Source organism: Emys orbicularis, chromosome 9 (assembly GCF_028017835.1).
Source record: "Emys orbicularis isolate rEmyOrb1 chromosome 9, rEmyOrb1.hap1, whole genome shotgun sequence".
Classification (NCBI taxonomy): Eukaryota; Metazoa; Chordata; order Testudines; family Emydidae; genus Emys; species Emys orbicularis.
Genome location: NC_088691.1, coordinates 82,697,596 through 82,718,291, shown reverse-complemented (window position 1 = coordinate 82,718,291; position 20,696 = coordinate 82,697,596). Strand labels below are relative to the sequence as shown.

Below are 20,696 nucleotides of genomic sequence, written 5' to 3'. Positions count from 1 at the left end.
GGCAGCTTTATTATAATGAATCAGTTTATCTTTCATTTCAAGCCTTCACAAAGGCAATGCACCCACTTCTCTTGAGCACAGGAGAAATACCTTCAGTGAAGCCCTGGAGCTTTCAGGAACCCCATTTCCATATTTCCCGGAGATGATCCCGCAGGCAAGTGGAGACCATGTCATTGCTCCAACCCCTACAAAGCAATCGGATAAGGAAATTACAATGAATTGGCGACATATTGGTACATCATAAATGTGACTGTCTGCAAAGAGAAAGACCAAGTTTACTGCTTATTCCTATGATAGTTGTTAGTGATGTTCAGCCAGTGTAATGGTAACAACGGTCTCTTCCTGAACTAACCTGGACAAGGTTATTTCATATTTTTAAAAAGGCTGTGTGAGCCCTCTTAGAGCAACTGGCACAGTCCTATTTGTGGCAGCTGCTTGCCTCATGCTGGCTCCTCCTCTTCCCAGTTTATTGAGGTATCCCAAACCTGTCCTTTGTCTTAGATGGCTCCTGTATCTCACTGATGGGCGGGGAAGCCCCCTACCTCTCTTTGTTATGCTGTCCAACCCCTTTTTCTGCACTGCATCGGGCAGCTCCTCAGGGAGTGGAGCTGCAGAAAAGATAGTCCTGCTGGTGCATTCTCCACAGGAGCAGAGGGGAGGATAAAATGCACCCAGGCCAATCTGCTCCTCTTCCAGCCCACTTTGTCTCAACCCCATCCCTGACCACAGACTCCATAGAGTGGCCTGGAGCCATTGAAGAGGCAGATTGTGCTGTGGAGGCAGATGCATTCCCTTCAGCACAGGAGAGATGAGATTAGTGTAGGGTGGCTCCCCTTTCTGCATAGATCTGGGGTACCATTTGGGCTTTAGAAATTAGCATCTCAAAGTAACAGATATCTACTTTTAGAGCTACACTGAGACAGTCTCTCTCTTTGGATTGCTAGGCAGATGTTTGTTTTCTGCCACACTTCTATTTAGCCGGGACATACAGGAAAGGATTCTGTATCCTTGCCATTAGCTTATCGTTTCCTCAAGAGTAAGAAATGAGAGAACAGAGCAAATCTCTAAACTTTACCTATTTTGTGGTACAATTCTGGCAGTTGAACCTCCACTTTCTCTCGCTGGAAAAGATGATATTCAGCCTGTTCACATACTGGTGGAATCATATTAAACTGTCTTGCTACAGAATAGGCTTCCTGTACAAAATCAATAGAATAAAATGAAGTATTAACAGAGACTATCTTTGTGTAATATAACATATCAATCAACTAAGCATCCATAAAATCAGTGCATGTCCCAGACCTCTTTAGGTATAAAGAATCTGCTGCAAAGTAGATTCCCAAATTCTCATCAGATGCAATATATATATTCACGTTTCCCAAGCTTCTTTTCAAATAGCTTTTTAATGTTTTGTTTTCTGTATATTCAAACAAAGAAAAAAGCAACAAATTCTCAGGGCATTTTGGACTCCCATTATAGTCAATGGAAAGACTCATTAACTTCAGAGGTTCTTGGATCAAACCCTTACTGGTTAATAGTAATTCTAAGAATTAATTATTAAAAATACCCAGCAATTGTAGATTCTACTCACTTCACACCTGAACTAACCTGTAAGTGTGTATAAGGTATGATGTCACTACAGTGAAATATAGGTGGCATGCTGACCATACACGCTCACATTGCTTTCATGATACTTAGCTCTGAAAGCCCACACACAGTTGTTCCTTTTTCTGTACAAGGTGAAATCAAAATTCCTCAGACTGATGGATCTCCATCCCAGAAGTGCATTACATTTTCCACTGCTGCAATACCCAGCAGCCTTGGGATGACTACAACCAACCAACAAACCATGTTTATAAAGGTGTTACAACTTGTCTACATTAGGAGCTAAGAAGTTTTTAAACAGCAGTTAATTAACATGGGTTATCCACTGTGACCCTATGAGCCTCTCAATGCCCACTGGCAAAGGGTTCTCTGTCTGACTACAACTGTTAACATGCCTGACAAACTCATTACGCATAACACACTGTTGTCATATTTATCCAACGAGTGTCTCATAAGATATCATATGAAAACTGGTGACTTTCTGGTGATTAATATTCTTTTATGATGTATGTACAGTTAGCATGTCAAGAGTTATGTAGGTGTGCTGGATATATGCTACTAAAATATGTTTAGACCAAGCAATCCAAGTAAAGTTCATTAACAGATTTGTCCTAGACAAAGGAATGTATATTGGACAGTCCGCCAGGACCAAGCTTCGTAAGCCAAAGACAGTGGATAATATATGCATCTGTGGTAAACAGAGTGATTGAGCTAACAGGGGAAGGAGGAAACAGCATGGCTTGATTACAAGCAAAAGATAATGGACATACATTTGTATCTAAGTGATCACACCAATGGGATGAAGGTCCCCGCTTGCTGAAGAACAAACAGGATGACTAGAGTCTGAACCCCAGGGGGCATCCTCACTCTGGGGACAAAACAATGATTTTTGGGAAATATAAGGCGAAGCAAAAAGCCATCACTTAAGGGACAAAGAGGCCAGCACTTTCTGAAAGGTAGATCCCCATCCATGTGGGTTGAAGGTGCTGAGAACTGACAGTAAGTGAGAAATTGCCTGAGATCAGGATTGTAACCTGTTAAGTGTTAGACACTAGAAAGTGTTTTTATATTTGCTTTATTTTAAACCATTTTCGGTTTCTATTATCCTTAATTACTGTCGTTTAAATCTCTGCTCTTTATTTATAAACTTCTTTTTGGTTTTACCATAAAATCATCTCAGTGCTGTATATTAAAGCTAACTTAACAGGCTGGTGTGTGCACTTTCTTTGGAGGCAGCAGACTTGGTAATTTCACTGAGCGTCCAGTGATAGGGGCTGGATACTGCAGAGAGATGCTCTGGAGAACTTGGGAAGGGGGGTTCACTGTGAAGGTTTAGGTAAGGTGGAGTTCGCTGGTGAGGCAGACAAACTGGTGTGGCAGTGAATTGTCATTCAGTTTAAGCTCCAGCAAGGCTCTCCCTTGCTGAGGCAGAGGGGTAACACAGCAGCTTACCATTCTTGGCTCCCTGGGGAGATTGTCACAGCTATTATGTTTTAAAAGAGCCCAAAGCCTTTTTCTTATCCTAGACAAGGTCACCAGGGTTGTGCTTTCACCAATGCACAGACAGTGGATGCCTAGAGTATGTCTGAAAGAACCAAGCCTCTGTGGAATCTATTCTTTTCACTGTTTATTTTTCAAAGGGCTCCTCTACATTCGGGACTTACATTTGGGCACTAGCATAGCTGTACCCATACAAATGCCCAGTGTAGATGCGCAGCTCTGGTGTCAAGTGGGGCTTGTGTCAGTGCGACTTATCCTGGTTTGAGGGCCGAATTGTATCTGTGCAGTGCATGTACACTGGTGTGCATTGAGGATAGCCACACCACTGCAAAAATCTCTGATGTAGTCAAGTCCAAAGTCACAGTAAACTTCAGGCTCAGACTTGAGCCAAATGATTTTATAATTTACTGATACATTATTGAGCTCCTGTTGATCTCCTGACTGATGCCAGGCTCATTCGTCTTTTGGCCCTGGTTGATGAAGCAAGAACTCCTCAGAATTGAAAAACTGGCTTCAATGCCTGTGGGACTTAAACAGTCAGGACTCATATTCTGCAGGTCTAACTTTTTTCATCACAATTACAGTGTCTTTTACTAGAAAAGTGGCTGCTTCTAGTCTTGAGATTTCTGGAATTGATAGTAATGCTGACAAATCTATTCAATATGGCTGTGTGGCCAGCTGACTGAGTTATCCATGGAGAAACTCTCCCCAGTATTAGAATCATATTCAGTGCAACATCATCCCCTGGCACTCAGATGGGACACATTCACAGATACTATTGTTGGGGAAGTTTATTGAAGCATCCAGGACTACTGAGCCCGTCTGGAGAACTCCAACAGGAGTTGTGAAATAAAGTTCAGTAAAAACAGGTCAGGCCACCTTAATCCACCTAAAAGTGGGTCTACACAACAACTGTAACTGGTTTTAAAATTGGTTTAGCTGAACAGATTTTAAAACCAGTTCAAAAACTTTCCCAGCATAGACAGGTGCTTATTGTTCAACCTTTGCATTGCATTTTGGCAAATTCTGCAGCCCTGAATGTGATCTAGAGTACATAACAGAAATTGATGATACTTCTTTAAAAGCTACATTACCATGATCTCCATAGCACTCCAGCGTGAGGTTCCCCAGTACATTGCCATCCCCTGGTTTATCACATGTGTCATTGCTCGGACAATTTCTGAATAAGAAGAAAAAGATGAAATCTCTATGACATTTCATATGAATCCATCTATTTACCACCCAAATTACTACAATATTTACAAACAATTGTAAATAACCGAGCACACAATGGTTTACACGTGCAAGTACATTATATAGAGATCACTAAATAAATACCAGCCTAAAACAGGATGTTAATATTGCCCATCATTAATGTTTGCTTTTTTAGTACATGCACTCAACTTTACAGGTTAGTCAGGCCCAAACTACGAGGCTTGTTTTCAGATTTCAAACTCAACAATTCTAGGTGTTTGGAACTGACGTGTTAGAACTTGATTTGGATACATTTTTAATAATGTAAATTGGGTGTAACCACTAAAGACATGGAGTTCCAGTTATAGAAGATATGCATGAGATAAGAAATAAGGCCCTGAGTTCAGGCTACTATAGTAATAGGTGGCAGCTGCTAAGTTAGCAGCTAGATCCAGGTTGAGGTTGTGAATCTCCCAAGGCTGGATGATGTCCAGATGGAGGGATTTTCCCTGGGCTCACCCACCTTTACAGTAAATATGTGGCTATTAATAGTTCATAATGGGCTAAGCAGTTTTGGTCAATGATCAACATGAAACTAAAATGATCAACATGAAACTTTGGGGAGGGATAGCTCAGTGGTTTGAGCATTGGCCTGCTAAACCCAGGGTTGTGAGTTCAATCCTTGAGGGGGCCACTTGGGGATCTGGGGCAAAATCAGTACTTGGGCCTGCTAGTGAAGGCAGGGGGCTGGACTTGATGACCTTTCAAGGTCCCTTCCAGTTCTAGGAGATGGGATATCTCCATTAATTATAATTATAATTAAAACCAACCCTAAAATAATAGCTTTGTAGCCTATGTAATAATATATTCCATCTTCAAACACCCTTCTTCGCATCTTTTTTCCTGTTTGTGGATGAAGTCGCATGACATGCGCAAATTTTAGGAGAATTACATTGGTGAATAATGAATGTAAATTTTCGTATTAAACAAAGTATGCTCATGCTTATTCATGACATTATTTTTCTAAAATTTAAGACCACAAGAGGGCAGCATTGTAGAAGAGGTTTGGGGAATGTAATGACTAAAAACCTCTGCTAAAAACTTAAGTTCAAAAGATTTTTTTTAATTTAATTTTACAAAACACAAGTGTACACTCTGTCTTCTTGCTTTTTACTAAGATTGTTAAGATGCCAGTGACGAAATATAAAGCTGGCTAATCAGATTGTTGGCTATATCAGTACACCTGTTTTTTTTGTCATCCATTTACACCTCACGGTGTATCAGTGAAAGTATTAGATTATACCTCCTTCCTCTTCCCCCTTCTGCCCCCCTCCCCCCAAATTCTACAATCTTTATTAGTTGTATGTGCAACTATGGAAGAGGTGATTTTTTATCATTAATAACGTAATTTAGCACTTATATAGTACTTTGTCTTCCATAGACTTCAAAGACCTTTCCAAATATAGGTAGGCATTTTTCTCTCATTTACTGATGGAGTAAGTGAGGTGCAGAAGGTTTAACTAACTTGTCCGTAGTCACAAAGAGAGTCTGCGATAGCCCCAGGAACAGAACTTGGATATCCTGACTCCTGAGTTCCTTGCTCAGTCCATTAGATCAGAATGCCTCAACCAGGGGTGTGACCCAGAAGTGGATGTCCACAAGTTGTCAAATGGATTTCACTTCACTGGTTGAGAAAGGGGCAAAATCTCTGGGTCTCACCAATGGAAGCTGTGGAGTGCTCAGCACTTTTAAAAAAAAAATAAGGTCACTTATTTAGGGATGCCTAAACTTAGAGTATGTCTATACTGCAAACAAAGATGTGTTCTTAACTCGGAGTAGCTAACCAGCATTAGCTAACATGGGTTACAATAGCAGTGAAGACATGGCAACGTGGCTTTTAACTTAGGTTAGCAGCTTGATTTCAACTTCAGGATGCCCTATAGGCTTGAACTCGAGCTGCTAACCCGAGTTAAAAGCAGAGGTGTCATGTCTTCACTGCTATTTTAACCTCAGTTACCTACCACAGGTTAGCTAATCTGAGTTAAGAACACAACTGTTTTGCAGTGTGGACATACTCTGAGACACAACTGGTTTTCTAAAATCTTGGCCTATTAATTTTAGGATGCCCAAAGCATGTCAGGTACATTAGAAATGAACAAATTCCCTGTCCCAATAATCTGGACAGGAAGCAGGAAGACAGTTATGTAATGGGGTGCAAATAAGCAAAACTCAGCAAGTGTTCATGTTTAGCATGAATCTTGTGGTTCCAATTTTTGTGTTTGGTAAGTTAGGGGACTCGATGTTTTTTCCATGATATATAGAGTTATGTGTGCATATACCACAACCTGGTTTAGTTTGCAGTTGTTAAGTTGCATTGACCTTAAAATGAAAGTGGCTGCTGATTTTCATTCTAATAAAGGGAAAGAAATGGAGAAAGATGGAGAAAGCTGGTGTGTGCAACATTAACATTTCTAGAGGCCTAGAGCGAGATCCTTGCTGGTGTAAATCATCTGTGTAGCTCCAGTGATTTAATGTAGCTATGCCAATTTACACTAGCTGAGACTCTGGTCCCTACAGTTTATAACTACCTATGTAATCATACTGTATAATTAATTTCCATAGGATTGGGGAGCCAAAAGATTAACAGAATTCCAAACCTTTTTTCTTTTTTATTGTGCTAGGGGGAATAAACTGAAATTGATAGGCTGAGAGAATAAAGGATGATTGCACTAGAGTTCTAAATGTTCCAGAATACTTGTACCCAAGAATCTTTCTCTGGTGCTTTAATTTTATAACTCCAATTTTTAAAAAGCTATTGTTACTTCTGGAAATAAAAACACAAAATATCCTCTTTCATGAATATACTTTGTATTGAACATGAAGATTCACAACAATTAGCAGTGTGAATTAGTAGCGGACACTTGAATATGGTTCATCCCACATATCTATCTTTGACAACAACTTTGTAACTTGAAAACCAGTGTCTTCCCTCCAATACTTTACTTAAAAAGTGGAAAGTGATATGGGAAATATGGTAATTTTTTTCTGTCTTAATGCTCTGGATTCTCAAAAAGTGCATTGAGCACCATGTTTTTCCATTGAATTCCATGAGATCCTAGGGTTGGTAAAAATAGGTTATTCAGATTCACTGAATTGGATGTCTCCTAGTCTGCCCCTGCATTGGGAAATCCAGCATGGAGAACCATATCAGGTGCCCTTGACTCACCACATCAGGAAATACAATTAAGAGAATCACATCAGATGCCTCCAGCTCACTGACTGCAATATATTCATTCAAAAATTCTCCTTCTCGTGGAGCATAAAGTGCACGTCAGATCATGAATGGATCCATCCATCCAATTCATCCGTTTCCTGAGATCTCGGTCTCCGGCCAATGTTGTGGCCTGATCTATATTAAGGTTGAGGTGGATGTCATAGGAAGCCACAACATCCCTCAAGGGTGTGTGAGGCCATCAATGAGGTCTTCTCCATCCAACTTTTGTTGGCTCAAACACATAAAGCTGGTATGGCCTCTGGCATATAGAGCACATGGCCAAGCCACCTGAGCCGGTGTTGAATCACTTGAGAAGACATTGGAGGCTGGCTGATCTGACACCTGATCCTCATTCATAACATGATGAAACCATCATATGCCTTTAATATGTCATTGTTGTTTCATGCTGAAAGCATCCTGCTGGCATACTTGTATCTCTGTGGTCGCCCAGGTTTTAGAGCCATACAGAAGGACAGAAGCAACTGCTGCCTCACAGATATGCATTTTAGTCAAAGTTGATTTGTGGTTTTGATGCCACAGAGGCTTCCAAAGAGTAGGCATAACACCCATAGCTGGTGGAATCAATGTTTCATGTCTGAAAGGCAACCTCCCTCTTGGCGACAACAGAGCCAAGATACTCAAGTGAGTCAGCAAATTCAACTTTTTGTCCATCAATTACGATGGGTAGGAGTAGAGGTCCATCAGCCACTTTCACCAGTTTGGTCTTCTTCCAGTTGACTTGAAGACCAAGCTTATTTGCTTCATCTGTCAATATATTCAGAGCATTAATGAGATTAATTCCTGAGGATGTGAATATAGCCATGTCATCTGCATATTCCAGGTCTGTTATGTAAAGATCATGCAGTACCACCTCCAGTATGCAGCTAGTCATGGGCTTCCATCATTTGGTCCATAACAGTGTTGAACAGATCAGGGGTAGCCATGCACCCTTGACAGACACCGCTGTTGTACTCAAACTAATTGAACACCCTAATACGTCAGTGGATACAGCTCTTATTTTGGTGGTGCATTTCTATGAGAAGGTTGAGGAGCTCGCCAGGCACAACAGCTTACAGGCAAAGACAAAGTGAATGACGATCAACAAAGTCAAAGGCAGATTTTAAATCAATAAAGGCTATATAACCTCATCCTTCCTGCACCAAAACTCTTGGACTTTTTCAATAATTTGTCTAATGGTAAAAATCTGCTACATGGTTGATTGGCTGGGCATAAACCCAGCTTTATGTAGATGGCATAGATTCCTTATGGTGGTCTTAACACGCTCAAGAAGAACCAGCATGAACAGTTTGCTTGGAATGGAAAGCAACGTGATGCCACAGTGATTAGAGCACACCAGAGCATTACCTTTCCCTTTTCAAAATGAGAGAATAATTCCACGGTGCCAGTATTGGGTAGTTTCTCATGAATCCATACTTTGTTGATAACATGGATCAGCCACCCCAAGACAGAAACCTTGTCGTGCTTGATCAGCTTGGCAGCTGTACCACAAATATTGATAGCATGGCTGTTCTTGAGCTTGCAGGCTGCACTTCGAAGCTCCTCTACTGTGACATCTGCTACATCACATGGGGTGGGGCAATATATTCAATCAGGGTGAAATTCACCCCAGTGCAGAAGGCCAGCACAAGACCTGTGGATCACTTAAAGAATTAAGTAGGACTTAAGTAGTGTTTAGGCCTTCTACTGACCATTCAGTGTTTTGGCTTTTTTAAAGCATCAGCTCCTGGAGTCAAGCGATGGTGTGGGAATCACAGCTTTCACTAAAAGAAAAAAAGTTAAATTTCTGGCCTTCCTGGTTGCATAGAAAAGCCCCCGGACACTGAATCAGTGCACACCACATGTATTGATAACTGGGTTTCCCAGTGTCATGGGGTATGGCTACAATGCAATTAAACACCCATGCCAGCTGACTCAGGCTCATGGGAAACCAAATTTGTCCTGTCTCCATTCTTGCTCTGTCCCAGTGCAGGCCCACAAGAGGTTGGTTATTTTCATGATTAATCATCATGGTAAAATCACTATCCTGGCCACCTTTAATAATGCTATGTCTATTGCTGAGCTTTGGCACAGCGGCCTTTCTGGATGGAATATGTCATTCATTCAGAATCACTATTGTTAATTTAGCAACAAACAAAGGCAAATTTAGTCCTTGGGCCCATATATTCAGAACTGTGTGTGTGTGCAAAAATGAGCAGTTGGACACACAGCCAACAGGTACCATGACTGCTCCCTGAGGGTGAAATTCACCACTGCACAGAGGACCCTCACATAGCCTAACACCACTTTGTTCTCACTTAGGCCTTAGTTTGAACTGAGATGTTTATGCATTCACATGACTCCAGGAGCGGGGGCTTTAAAAACACTCCAAATATCAAGAGACTCACACTGCACAGTATCCTGCAGGATGTCTGACAACTTTAATCTTCCTATTAGATCTTAATCCTCTGTAGCACAAGACCCAGTAATTAACCCCTTTCCTTGCTTATCTATAAACTTAATGCTGCATTAAACCTCTTTCCAGAAACTCAATTCAGCCAACATCATCTCAGTATTAAAAAAGAAATAAACCCATTATGTAGAAAAAATTTATCCTAATGATTGATTTTTTTACCCACTCTGATAGCATATCCTTTAAAAGATACCTGACAAAAATAAGCCAGATGAGGTCTGAGAAGCATAAGAAACTGTCCCTAATATTTAGTAGCATATTATCAGTAAAGCACAGGGTGTCTTGCAACCAGCAGGAGCTGTCTTTTTCAAGGAACAAAGTTGCAAGAAACTGATTGGAGTTTAAATCTATCTGATGGATTTTTGACCTATTAAATTGCAGTCAAGTTATTATGGAATCATAGCTATTGATCATTTAGATGGATTGAGAAAGCCTGGTGTGTGGCATCTTATTAAATTATGCACTACATTTGTAGCTGCATATATAACTGTCTAGAGTATCAGTTCCTGAAGACATATATCCTTTTATATCACAAGCATTCTCATCCTCTTTGTAAAGGGATCAAGCAAAGAAGCCTGGCAGAGGATAGATTACTCTGAAAATCTTGGAGTTTTTATGAGATTTCTTCTGCAGGTAGTGAGAAGCAGATAAACATAAAGTCTCCATCTATACTCCTAGAAAAAATCTCACCAAACTAGAAATTATCCCTCTTGCCATGCCTCTGTTTCTGTATATTTTATATACAGCTTATTTTTTCATTGGTAGCTTGTTACATTTTATTTTGATTAGACTCTTTTTTTCCCCCTTAGAAGGGAAGGATGCAGAAGATCCTGCAGTCATTTTTTTTCATTTGAACACAGCCACACTGTATTTCACCCACTTTAAAGGCCTAATTAAATTTGTGAGCATACTCTGATCCAATAAAGAGCATGATGAACAGGTAACTAACGTGGCAGTGAATGGTGAAAAAATTCTGAGTATGTTCAAACAGTGGGTTACATGATAAATAGTCATTCAAAGAGTGCCTACTTTTTAATGGTGGCTTTGTTTATTCTTTATTGCAGTAATATCTTCTTGGAAGTTTGAATATAACATTTTCTAACCTTTGTCTTCTACCCTCTTTGGTGAATGATGATTTTTATTCCCCCTAGCCTTGAAAAACTAGAACACAAAGCCAGCATGGCAAAGTGTATATCTTGTCTAACAAATGCAACCTTAGTGATGTTTCAATAGTTCTGGGAAGAAGCTTGTGAATAGGGAATAGGTCTTTTGCTCCCTCTGTTAGCTAGCTGGCTCCCTGCACAGGGGAACATAAATATGTCAGGGTCCTACAGAAACAGTGGCTATCAGGTTTGGGGGTGGAAGTTGTTGATCGACTGTAAATAAATGATTATTTAGAATCTGTAACACAATCCCCTCCAGACTGTAACAATTTTGAAGTTGATTAAAATTATTTCCTATGGGTCAAATCCTGGTGCCTGTGTCTCTGCTACCACAAATGTTAGAAATGTTTGTGAACTGCTGTGACATCTCAGATGAAAGGCCGAATGGAAGTGCTTATTGTTTTTGTTATTAATTTATTACATTACTGTTATTATTAAGCAAAATTTGGCCCAAGATGAGCAGTATTTTATAATAGGTGTGTGTGGCAGGAGATGAAATTAAGACAAAAATAATTATTTTATAATTAACTGCAATAATTTACTTTATTCTACTACTTAGACTAGAGTATAAAAACAAGCCCCAGATATTTATACCACAAATAATAACATTTCCTCCCCTTTTGTACAGAAATGCTGTTGTGTACACAGCACACAAGCAATTGCTATAAGTTTTGGAATCCATGTTATTAATCTGTGAATCCTGTGATGTATTAGAAATAAAGTATTGTTAGCATGTGCTTTGCAGAATATTATAATCTAGCTAGCACCTAAAGAGTTAGTCCTGATCCTACCATTGACAATGTGTGCAGATCTCCATTGACTTCAATAGGGCTCTCTATAGGTGTGCATTGTCAGATGTTGGGCCAGGGCCTTACTCCTCAGAATGAATAGACATGGGTTAACCTGGAACTCATGTGAGCCGCTATTTTCCAGTTGACTAGAGGTGACTAGGGCTTCAACAGTGAATGTTGTTTATCGGCTTGCACCTGTATTCTTATTAAGGTGCATTCTCAGCTTCAGAGAAGAGTGCGGGCTGCTAAGCTGGTTAGGCTGCTGTTTTGATCTTACACTCTGGGAATCTCTCTTTCTCTGCTGAACACAACCATACTGCTAAGAAATTCCAAGTGTGCCCCTTGGGATTCTTCTACACCTAACAGCAGCTCTTATAAGTAACACTCTGGTACAGGTGGGCTGTCACCTCTGAGCTAAAGTCAAAGTTAATTCCAATTCCATGAAGCTTTTCCTTGCACAGGAGAGAGCAATAACTCATTCCAAAGCCACAGACCATGGCCGCAGACTAACAGCAACATAACTTCCCACTTGATAACCCTGAACAAAAGTGATTTATTTTTAGCTAGAAAAAGATTCTTAAAAGCTCCCCTTTCTATAACCACTGCTACAAAAACTGTGTTTAAAAATCCCATGACATGAAGGGTATAATAAGTATAAAAACCATGTAGTCTTCTTTTGTGTCTTATTAATCACAGGGAATGTCCTCCCCCCTGCCTGTCTCTCTGAGACATGAAAGAAGAGGAGTGGTCCCCATTATATTTTTCTTCCCAAGGCTTAGATCCATCCTCCTTCTGTCTGAACAGGGAGGACATATTCCACACACTGATCATCTCACTCATGTGAGGAAGCAGGGCTGAGTTACTTCTGTGGAGCCAACCCTCTCCATGGGTCTCAGGTCCACGCAGGGCTAAAGGGTGAAGACTAGGCTGGCAGGGGAGAGAAGTCATTGGCCATTGGCAGGGCAGATGTACACTGTTCCCACTTCAGCTCCATGAATCTTAAGCAGTAAAAATAATATACCTGCGGGTTGCATTCTATCACCTTTTCGGGAGAGCACCCCTTTTCATGGAGGCAGCCACAGATGTTGAAATCCCTGGTAGCATGGCTCCAATGGAGGTGGGGGCTTCAAGGAGGCAGAACTAGTGCAGAGGCAAAGCACTTCCACATAGATGGCCCAAGCCTCCTGCAAATCCTCATGTGTTGTGGACTGGCCCTGCAGCCTAAACCTCACTCTCCTGGCCCCCTTCAATGGAATGACAGAGAATGAACTCTGCAAAGGGATCCTTGGCGGGATTGCCTCTTTCAGGGCACCTCCCACAGGTTCTGTCACAGAGGATGAGCTGCCTCCATGGAAATCCAGAAATATTTTATTTTAAAAAAAGAAATGAAATGAAGGTTCCAAAATTGGCTCTGTAGGTTGTTTTAAATTATTTAATTAATTATTTAATTTCAATGTAAAGAGCTAGTGCATTCTTTAGATTGGTTATTGCTGCTTAAAACTGTGAACTGTTAAATCCCCATGTTAGAACATCCATAACGGAAGTGCTGGTCTCCTAAAAGGCCTCTTGGTTAAAATTACACACTCTAGAATTACAAGATAATAAACCAAACCTGATTAATGATGCATGGAGCTTCAAGAATGCAATATACCCACCCAGAAGCCTCAATACTTGTTTTTGTCATCAAGGAATTGTTTCTTTTTCAAAAGGAATTATTATAATAATAATAATTAAAAAAAGGAAAATCATTTTACAAAAGAGAGAAAAAATATCTCTGACAAAGAGTCTTGGACTCATACTGAACTTTACTAAATTTTGGAGTGTTCACATTCAGTGTGCAACACCAGACCACTAGACAGACAATTCTGAGCTGCAAATTCAGATCCAGATCTTGACTTGGGGTTTTGGCCAGGGCCTGTCTCTACTTATTTAGATATTTCTATGAAATTGGATAGAGATTTCTAGGTGCTTGTAAAAGATTATGCTATTTTTTTTTATTCTGCCACAGAGTACTTGCCATTACAAAACTCCTGAGATTTTAACTGGGAACCCAGAGCCAATCAGAGAGGCTGCCTAAACGGAACATAGTGGGCTCTGCATTTGTACAGATGACTCACAGAAATGAGGAACCTACTGGACACTGTCTGCACTAGCAAACTCAGTAGCCGTAATTCACATGGCACATGGCCTACCCCCACTTCATGCTTTTTAGTGGGAGTGAGAGAGAGAGAGAAGGAGAGAGAAGAAGGGAGGGAGGGAAGTTGGGAAAGGTAAAAGAGGACCTGGCACTTTGGAGAGTCACCAAGGATGTGGGAAATGGAACAATGACAATATTGGGAGTTGAGAGGAAGTGAAATAAGGGGATTAGTTCTTAAGTGAACTATTTGAGCCTTTCATAAATAAATGTGGGTTGAATACTGCACCTGATATGGAATTACTTTCATTATAAAAATGTTCTAGTATTTGCTTAGGGCAGTGGTTCTCAACCAGGGGTACACAGAGGTCTTCCATGGGGTACATTAACTCATCTATATATTTGCCTAGTTTTACAACAGGCTACATAAAAAGCACTAGCCAAGTCAGTACAAACTAAAATTTTATACAGACAATGACTTGTTGATACTGCTCTATATATTATACACTGAAATGTAAGTACAATATTTATATTCCAATTGATTTATTTTATAATTATATGGTAAAAATGAGAAAGTCAGCAATAACGTGCTGTGACACTTCTGTATTTTTACGTCTGATTTTGTAAGCAAGTAGTTTTTAAATGAGGTGAAACTTGGGGGTAGGCAAGACAAATCTGACTTTCGAAAGGGGTACAGTCGTCTGAAAAGGTTGAGAGCCACTGGGTTAGGGTACAGAAAAATGACTTTTTAATAATAGTAACCATGAGTCTCAGCTTTTTAGATTAGCAGAGTTTTGTCTGTCTCCTTGGAGACTACAATCATCTGCACCAACTGATTTTCTGAATGTAAATTAATTAGTCTTCTGATAAAAATTTAAGACTCAGTTATCCAATGCCTAACATAAGAATTTAAAGTGATTTGATACACCTTAGAACTTTTGGGAGCAATCCAGCTTTGGCAGAGGGTGGACTAGATGACTCAGAGGTTTTTTCCTCTTTAATTTGCATGATTCAATAAGAAACTCTGGAGCGCTCCAAAGGTTCAAACCTGTTCTCAGTCACAGGTAAACTGAATTAGATTATCTTAAATCAATCTAGGGCGGCAAGGACCTGGGTGGAAGCTGTAACCATGAAGCCCAAATGATGACAGTTTGGTGAGTGCGCCGAGGCCAGCCACACTTGAAAGGGTCTGAGGTGCAGTCTCGCATGCTGTATCACGTATGTGCATGAGGCCATATGAGCCAATAGTCTGAGGCAGAAATGGCTTGTTGTGATGGGGCGGGCCTTGATCTGCGATATCAGAGATGACATTATCTGGAAGCAAGCCTCTCGGAGGAAGGCTCTGGCCCAGGTGGAATCAAACACTGCACCAGTGAACTTTATCCTCTGAACGGGGATGAGTGTTGACTTCTGCTTGTTTATCAGCAGGCCCAGTGCTTGGAAAGTAGCTTAGACCAGGTGGAGGCCAGCCCTCACCTGGGCCTTGGACCATCCAGTCGTCGAGGTAAGGGAACACTTGCACTCCTCACCTTCTGAGGAAGGCTGCCATCACTGCCATGCATTTCATGAATACCCGAGGGGCTGCCAACAGGCCAAAGGGGAGGATGGTGAACTGGTAATGGGTTTGGTTCATGACAAAACTGAGAAATCTTCTGTGGCCCCAAAATATGGAGATATGAAAATAGGCATCTTTTAAGTCGAGGGTGACATACCAGTCCTCTGAATCCAGGAAGGGAATAACAGAGGCTAGGGAGACCATGTGGAACTTCAGTTTCTTGAGATAACTGTTAAGGAAACACAGGTCTAGGACGGGTCTGAGACCCCCTGCTTGGCCTTCAGGATTAGGAAATAAAGGGAGTAAAACCCTTTCCATCTCAAGCTCTGAGGTACTTCCTCCATGGCCCCTACCCGGAAGAGCGCTTGCGCCTCCTGGTCTAAAAGTGGCTCATGAGAAGGGTCCCTGAAGAGGGACGGGGAAGAGGGATGGGAGGGAGGGAGGGAGGGAGGGAAATAAACTGGAGAGTGTAATCTTCCTCCACTGTACTCAGTACCTAACGGTCTGAGGTGATCATAGAATATCAGGGTTGGACGGGACCTCAGGAGGTCATCTAGTCCAACCCCCTGCTCAAAGCAGGACCAATTCCCAACTAAATCATCCCAGCCAGGGCTTTGTCAAGCCTGACCGTAAAAACCTCTAAGGAAGGAGATTCCACCACCTCCCTAGGTAACCCATTCCAGTGCTTCACCACCCTCCTAGTGAAAAAGTTTTCCCTAATATCCAACCTAAACCTCCCCCACTGCAACTTGAGACCATTACTCCTTGTTCTGTCATCTGGTACCACTGAGAACAGTCTAGATCCATCTTCTTTGGAACCCCCTTTCAGGTAGTTGAAAGCAGCTATCAAATCCCCCCTCATTCTTCTCTTCTGCAGACTAAACAATCCCAGTTCCCTCAGCCTCTCCTCATAAGTCATGTGCTCCAGCTCCCTAATCAGTTTTGTTGCTCTCTGCTGGACTCTTTCCAATTTTTCCACATCCTTCTTGTAGTGTGGGGCCCAAAACTGGACACAGTACTCCAGATGAGGCCTCACCAATGTCGAATAGAGGGGAATGATCACATCCCTCAATCTGCTGGCAATGCCCCTATTTATACAGTCCAAAATGCCGTTAGCCTTCTTGGCAACAAGGGCACACTGTTGACTCATATTCAGCTTCTCGTCCACTGTAACCCCTAGGTCCTTTTCTGCAGAACTGCTTCCTAGCCATTCGGTCCCTAGTCTGTAACAGTGAAAGGGATTCTTCTGTCCTAAGTGCAGGACTCTGCACTTGTCATTGTTGAACCTCATCAGGTTTCTTTTGGCCCAATCCTCTAATTTGTCTAGGTCCCTCTGTATTCTATCCCTACCCTCCAGCGTATGTACCACTCCTCCCAGTTTAGTGTGAGGGACCATGTTGCGCTGAAGCGGGAGAAACGGTCTGAAAACCAAAGGGGGCAGGATCCAGTGCAGGAACTAGTATAATGCCCTCAGGCACTCCATCGAAAGTTCTGCTTGGAGCTTCCCAAGTATCTTTGAGGGCCCAGTAGCTGAAGCAGGTGGGAACAGTTGTCTGGGTTTATAGCCCCTTTTTGCTTCTTAAACAAGTCCTAGTACAGTGGTGGAGCTGAGAAGCGGACCGGTTGATGAAGCCTGAAGTGTTTCATCGAAGACACCAAGCATAGAGACCCAGGGACTTGAGGGTGGCTCTAGAATCCTTCAGGCTGTGAAGCTTCGCATCCATTTGTTCAGAGAAGAATGAAGTACCTTCAAATGGAAGGTCCTGGATGGACTGTTGGATCTCGGTTGGCAGAGGTGTGGATTGGAGCCAAGAATATCTGCACATGACCACTGTAGACACCATGAATCTAGCTGCCAAATCTGCCACATCCAGGGTAGCCTGTAGGGAGGCCCTGGCCACAGATTTTCCTTTGTCCACCAGCGCATAGAACTCCTGTCTTGACTCCTGGGGAACAGAGTCCTTCAACATCAAATCCCAAACATTAAAATTGTATCTCCCCAGCAAAGCCTGTTGGTTGGAGATGCAGAGCGGTAGACACCCTGTAGAATAAACCTTTCTGCCAAAAAGGTCTAGTCTCTTTGCATCCTTTGGTTTAGTGGTCACTCCTTACTAACCCTGTCTGTCCCTCACACTGGCCTCAGAGACCACTAGGGACCCCGGATGGGGGTGGGAGTACAAGTACCCACAGCCTTCAGCGGGAACAAAGTGCTTCTTTTCAACCCTTTTTGTGATAGGAGGCAGGGAGGATGGGGTTTGCCACAGGGCTTTAACCAGTCTTATAATGGCCTCATTGAGAGGGAGGGTCACTTTTGAAGGGTCCGCAGTGGTCAAAATATCGACCAGGCTGTGGGAGGATTCTTTGACTACCTCCACTTCCAGCCCAAGTTTCAAGGCCACTCTTTTCAACAGCACCTGGTGAGCTGCGAAGTCATTGTGAGGGGGGATACGCACGCCCCAGACACTGCCTCATCCAGGGATGAAGAAGAAGAGGCCTGCACCGGCAGGGGGTCCTCCTCTTCTCCTTCTGCCCCGACCGGGTCCATAGAGCCAGGTCCTAAAGCTCAATACAGGAATGCAGATTGGGTGCCGGTCATAGGGATAGGGCCTCTCTTCTTTCTGAGACTACGGAGTACGAGCATCTGGAAGAGGGCCCTTGTATCGGGGAATCCCTCATGCATTCCAAAATGGTCATTGCATCTGCATAGGCCAGTGCCCACTGTGCCAAGTACTCAGTGGTACCCCTGCACTTGGATCCACCAACTGGGGGGGCTAGGGCTGCTTGGGGGGGAAACTGGCAACAGTTCCTCAAGTGGGAATACAACCCCACTTCTGAGTCTGACAATGGGCCATCCTCCGGAGACCCTGGAGGGACAGTACCCATCTGTGCCAGGGAACACTGCCAAGGTGGGAAGACTTGCATAGAGGCGAGCAGGGTCGGTTTCCCTCTAGATGGTACCAAGGAGGCTGGTACCGAACAGGAGTCCGAGACCACATGCTCCCTTCTGCTCCCCAGCACCACTGCTGCCACCTCTTGTACCGCTGGCGGTGGCTACTGATAGAACCAGCAGCTCTCTGGCCACAATGAACACCTCCAAGGTACCATGATCCTGCTGGTGCCACATTGCCCCTCTGGTGCTGAGGGATGGTCCAGGACTTGACTCCACGGAGCCTGCATACGAGGTGGAGTCGACGGTGTCACCCTCGGAGCAGGGGTAGAGGAGTGACCAGACTCAGGTCGCCCTCCCCTGCTTTCCCTGTGCTTGGCTCTCTTCAGAGTTGGGAAATATCCCCTCTTGGCCAGCTGCTTCTCATGTTTCTTCTTTAGCTCCAGTGAAGGAGAATGGTGCTGAGAGACTCTCATAGTGGGAGGAACATGCCACACCGATGCTGAGCTACTGGGTGCCGAGTCGAGCCAGCTCAGCTCTGATGAGGGATGGAGCGCAGCCTCCGTCAGGAGGGACATCAAACTGGCCTCCCTGTCCTTCTTTGTATGGGGCTTGAAGTCCCGACAGATCTGGCAGTAGTCCTTGATATGAGTCTCTCCCAGGCACTTCAGACAACTGGAGTGTGGGTCACTCACAGGCATGGGCTTGTGCAGGAGGCACAGGACTTGAAACCTGGGGACTGAGGCATACCCTGGCATCGGTAGCAAATGAAACTCCATTACCAGGGCGAGATGCGCCGGCTAGTTATATACAACTGATCTACAACCGTCCAAGCAAGGAGGATTTTAACTCAGGATTTCTGATGATAACTGTTTCCAATCAATCTGGAAATACCCCAGGAATGGCCTCCTCCAGTATTTTGGCAGTTCTGGTTAAGGAAGAGGGTAGGGAGGAAAAAAGTTAAAATTTCAGAACTTTTAGGTTGAGTCCTATACTATTAATACAGGAGGTCGGTACTTATTCCTAAACCAGTTTGCCTGGCCCTAGTTCAAGAATACAACATACTGGAGTTGGATTGACAGGCTAAGGGAGTAATTCAATAGTTTTAAAGCATTTATTATTTACCATTTATTGACAGATAAAATTCCCTACATGTTTGGCCACCCACAAAGAAACAACATGGTTACTCACATGTACGTTCCTGACATTTTGGCCACTGGTACTGTAAACAATGAATGCCTTACGATTACTGAATTTACCTCACAGTCTGATGGTATGCACACACTCTTTTACAGTCTATAAACCATTTTCCACTGGAACCAAAGCAGCACCCTAGGAAAACAACTGCAGCTTTAATGAAAAGAACACAAACTGAAGAATGCGCATGGAACTTTGAAACTACTGACTTCCTTCAAAAAACTAGTGTGTCCTTACCATTAAATTCTAGCTGCATATCGTGCCATTCTCTGGAATCCTATATAACTGTGCATGTTAGAAGGAATTTCTTCTCTCTGCTGTGACTGGGTAACTATTTATTTCAAATGTTATTTCAAATGTTTCAAAAGTGAGCAAGCAAAGGATAATTTTATTTACTTGTGGTACTAACATTGAGAATATTGGGGAAAACATGAATAAATAAGGAGTAGGAATCAGGAATGACTGTGGGTTTATATTTTTTCCCCAAGGAAGTTTAACATGCATTGTGCATGCCAGATATTGCAGAACTGACAGATGGCTCAACAGATGCTGTGGGATAGAAGAAGCTTACTAGGTGAACCATTAAAAAAAAAAAGTACATGAAAAGAGTAAACACCACACCATTCATAGTCAAATCCCTCCCTCAAGCCTCCCTTCTCCAGAAATCTTTCCTGATACCCTAGGGTTGTAGAATGCTGTAGAGGAACTATAATTCTGCTGATGATAATATTGCAGATTGTCTTTAATGATTCAAGTGGAATCATTTACTTTTCTATCTATAGATGTATACAAGCTGTCATTAGAGCCAAAGAAGGGGTTGTGAAAACATTCTGGTGCACACTATGCTAGCAATCCTTCCTACGCAGTTAATCTGCTCTATGGTGTAGATGTATCCATCTAGAGAATGAACTTGTAGGTTCAGGAAG

General features: G+C 42.5%; 1 protein-coding gene across 5 annotated transcripts in view; it reads right to left on the bottom strand.

Moving 5' to 3' along the window:
* The window catches only part of KCNAB1 (potassium voltage-gated channel subfamily A regulatory beta subunit 1), a 246,092-nt gene that overhangs the window by 11,118 nt on the left and 214,278 nt on the right, over positions 1-20,696 (bottom strand). For all 5 annotated transcript variants that reach the window (XM_065410541.1, XM_065410545.1, XM_065410542.1 and 2 more), the window contains 3 exons: positions 4,200-4,285; positions 1,076-1,196; positions 91-185 (listed from right to left, as the gene is read on the bottom strand). In XM_065410541.1, the coding sequence (XP_065266613.1) occupies positions 91-185; positions 1,076-1,196; positions 4,200-4,285 (302 nt within the window). The remainder of the gene's footprint in view (positions 1-90; positions 186-1,075; positions 1,197-4,199; positions 4,286-20,696) is intronic.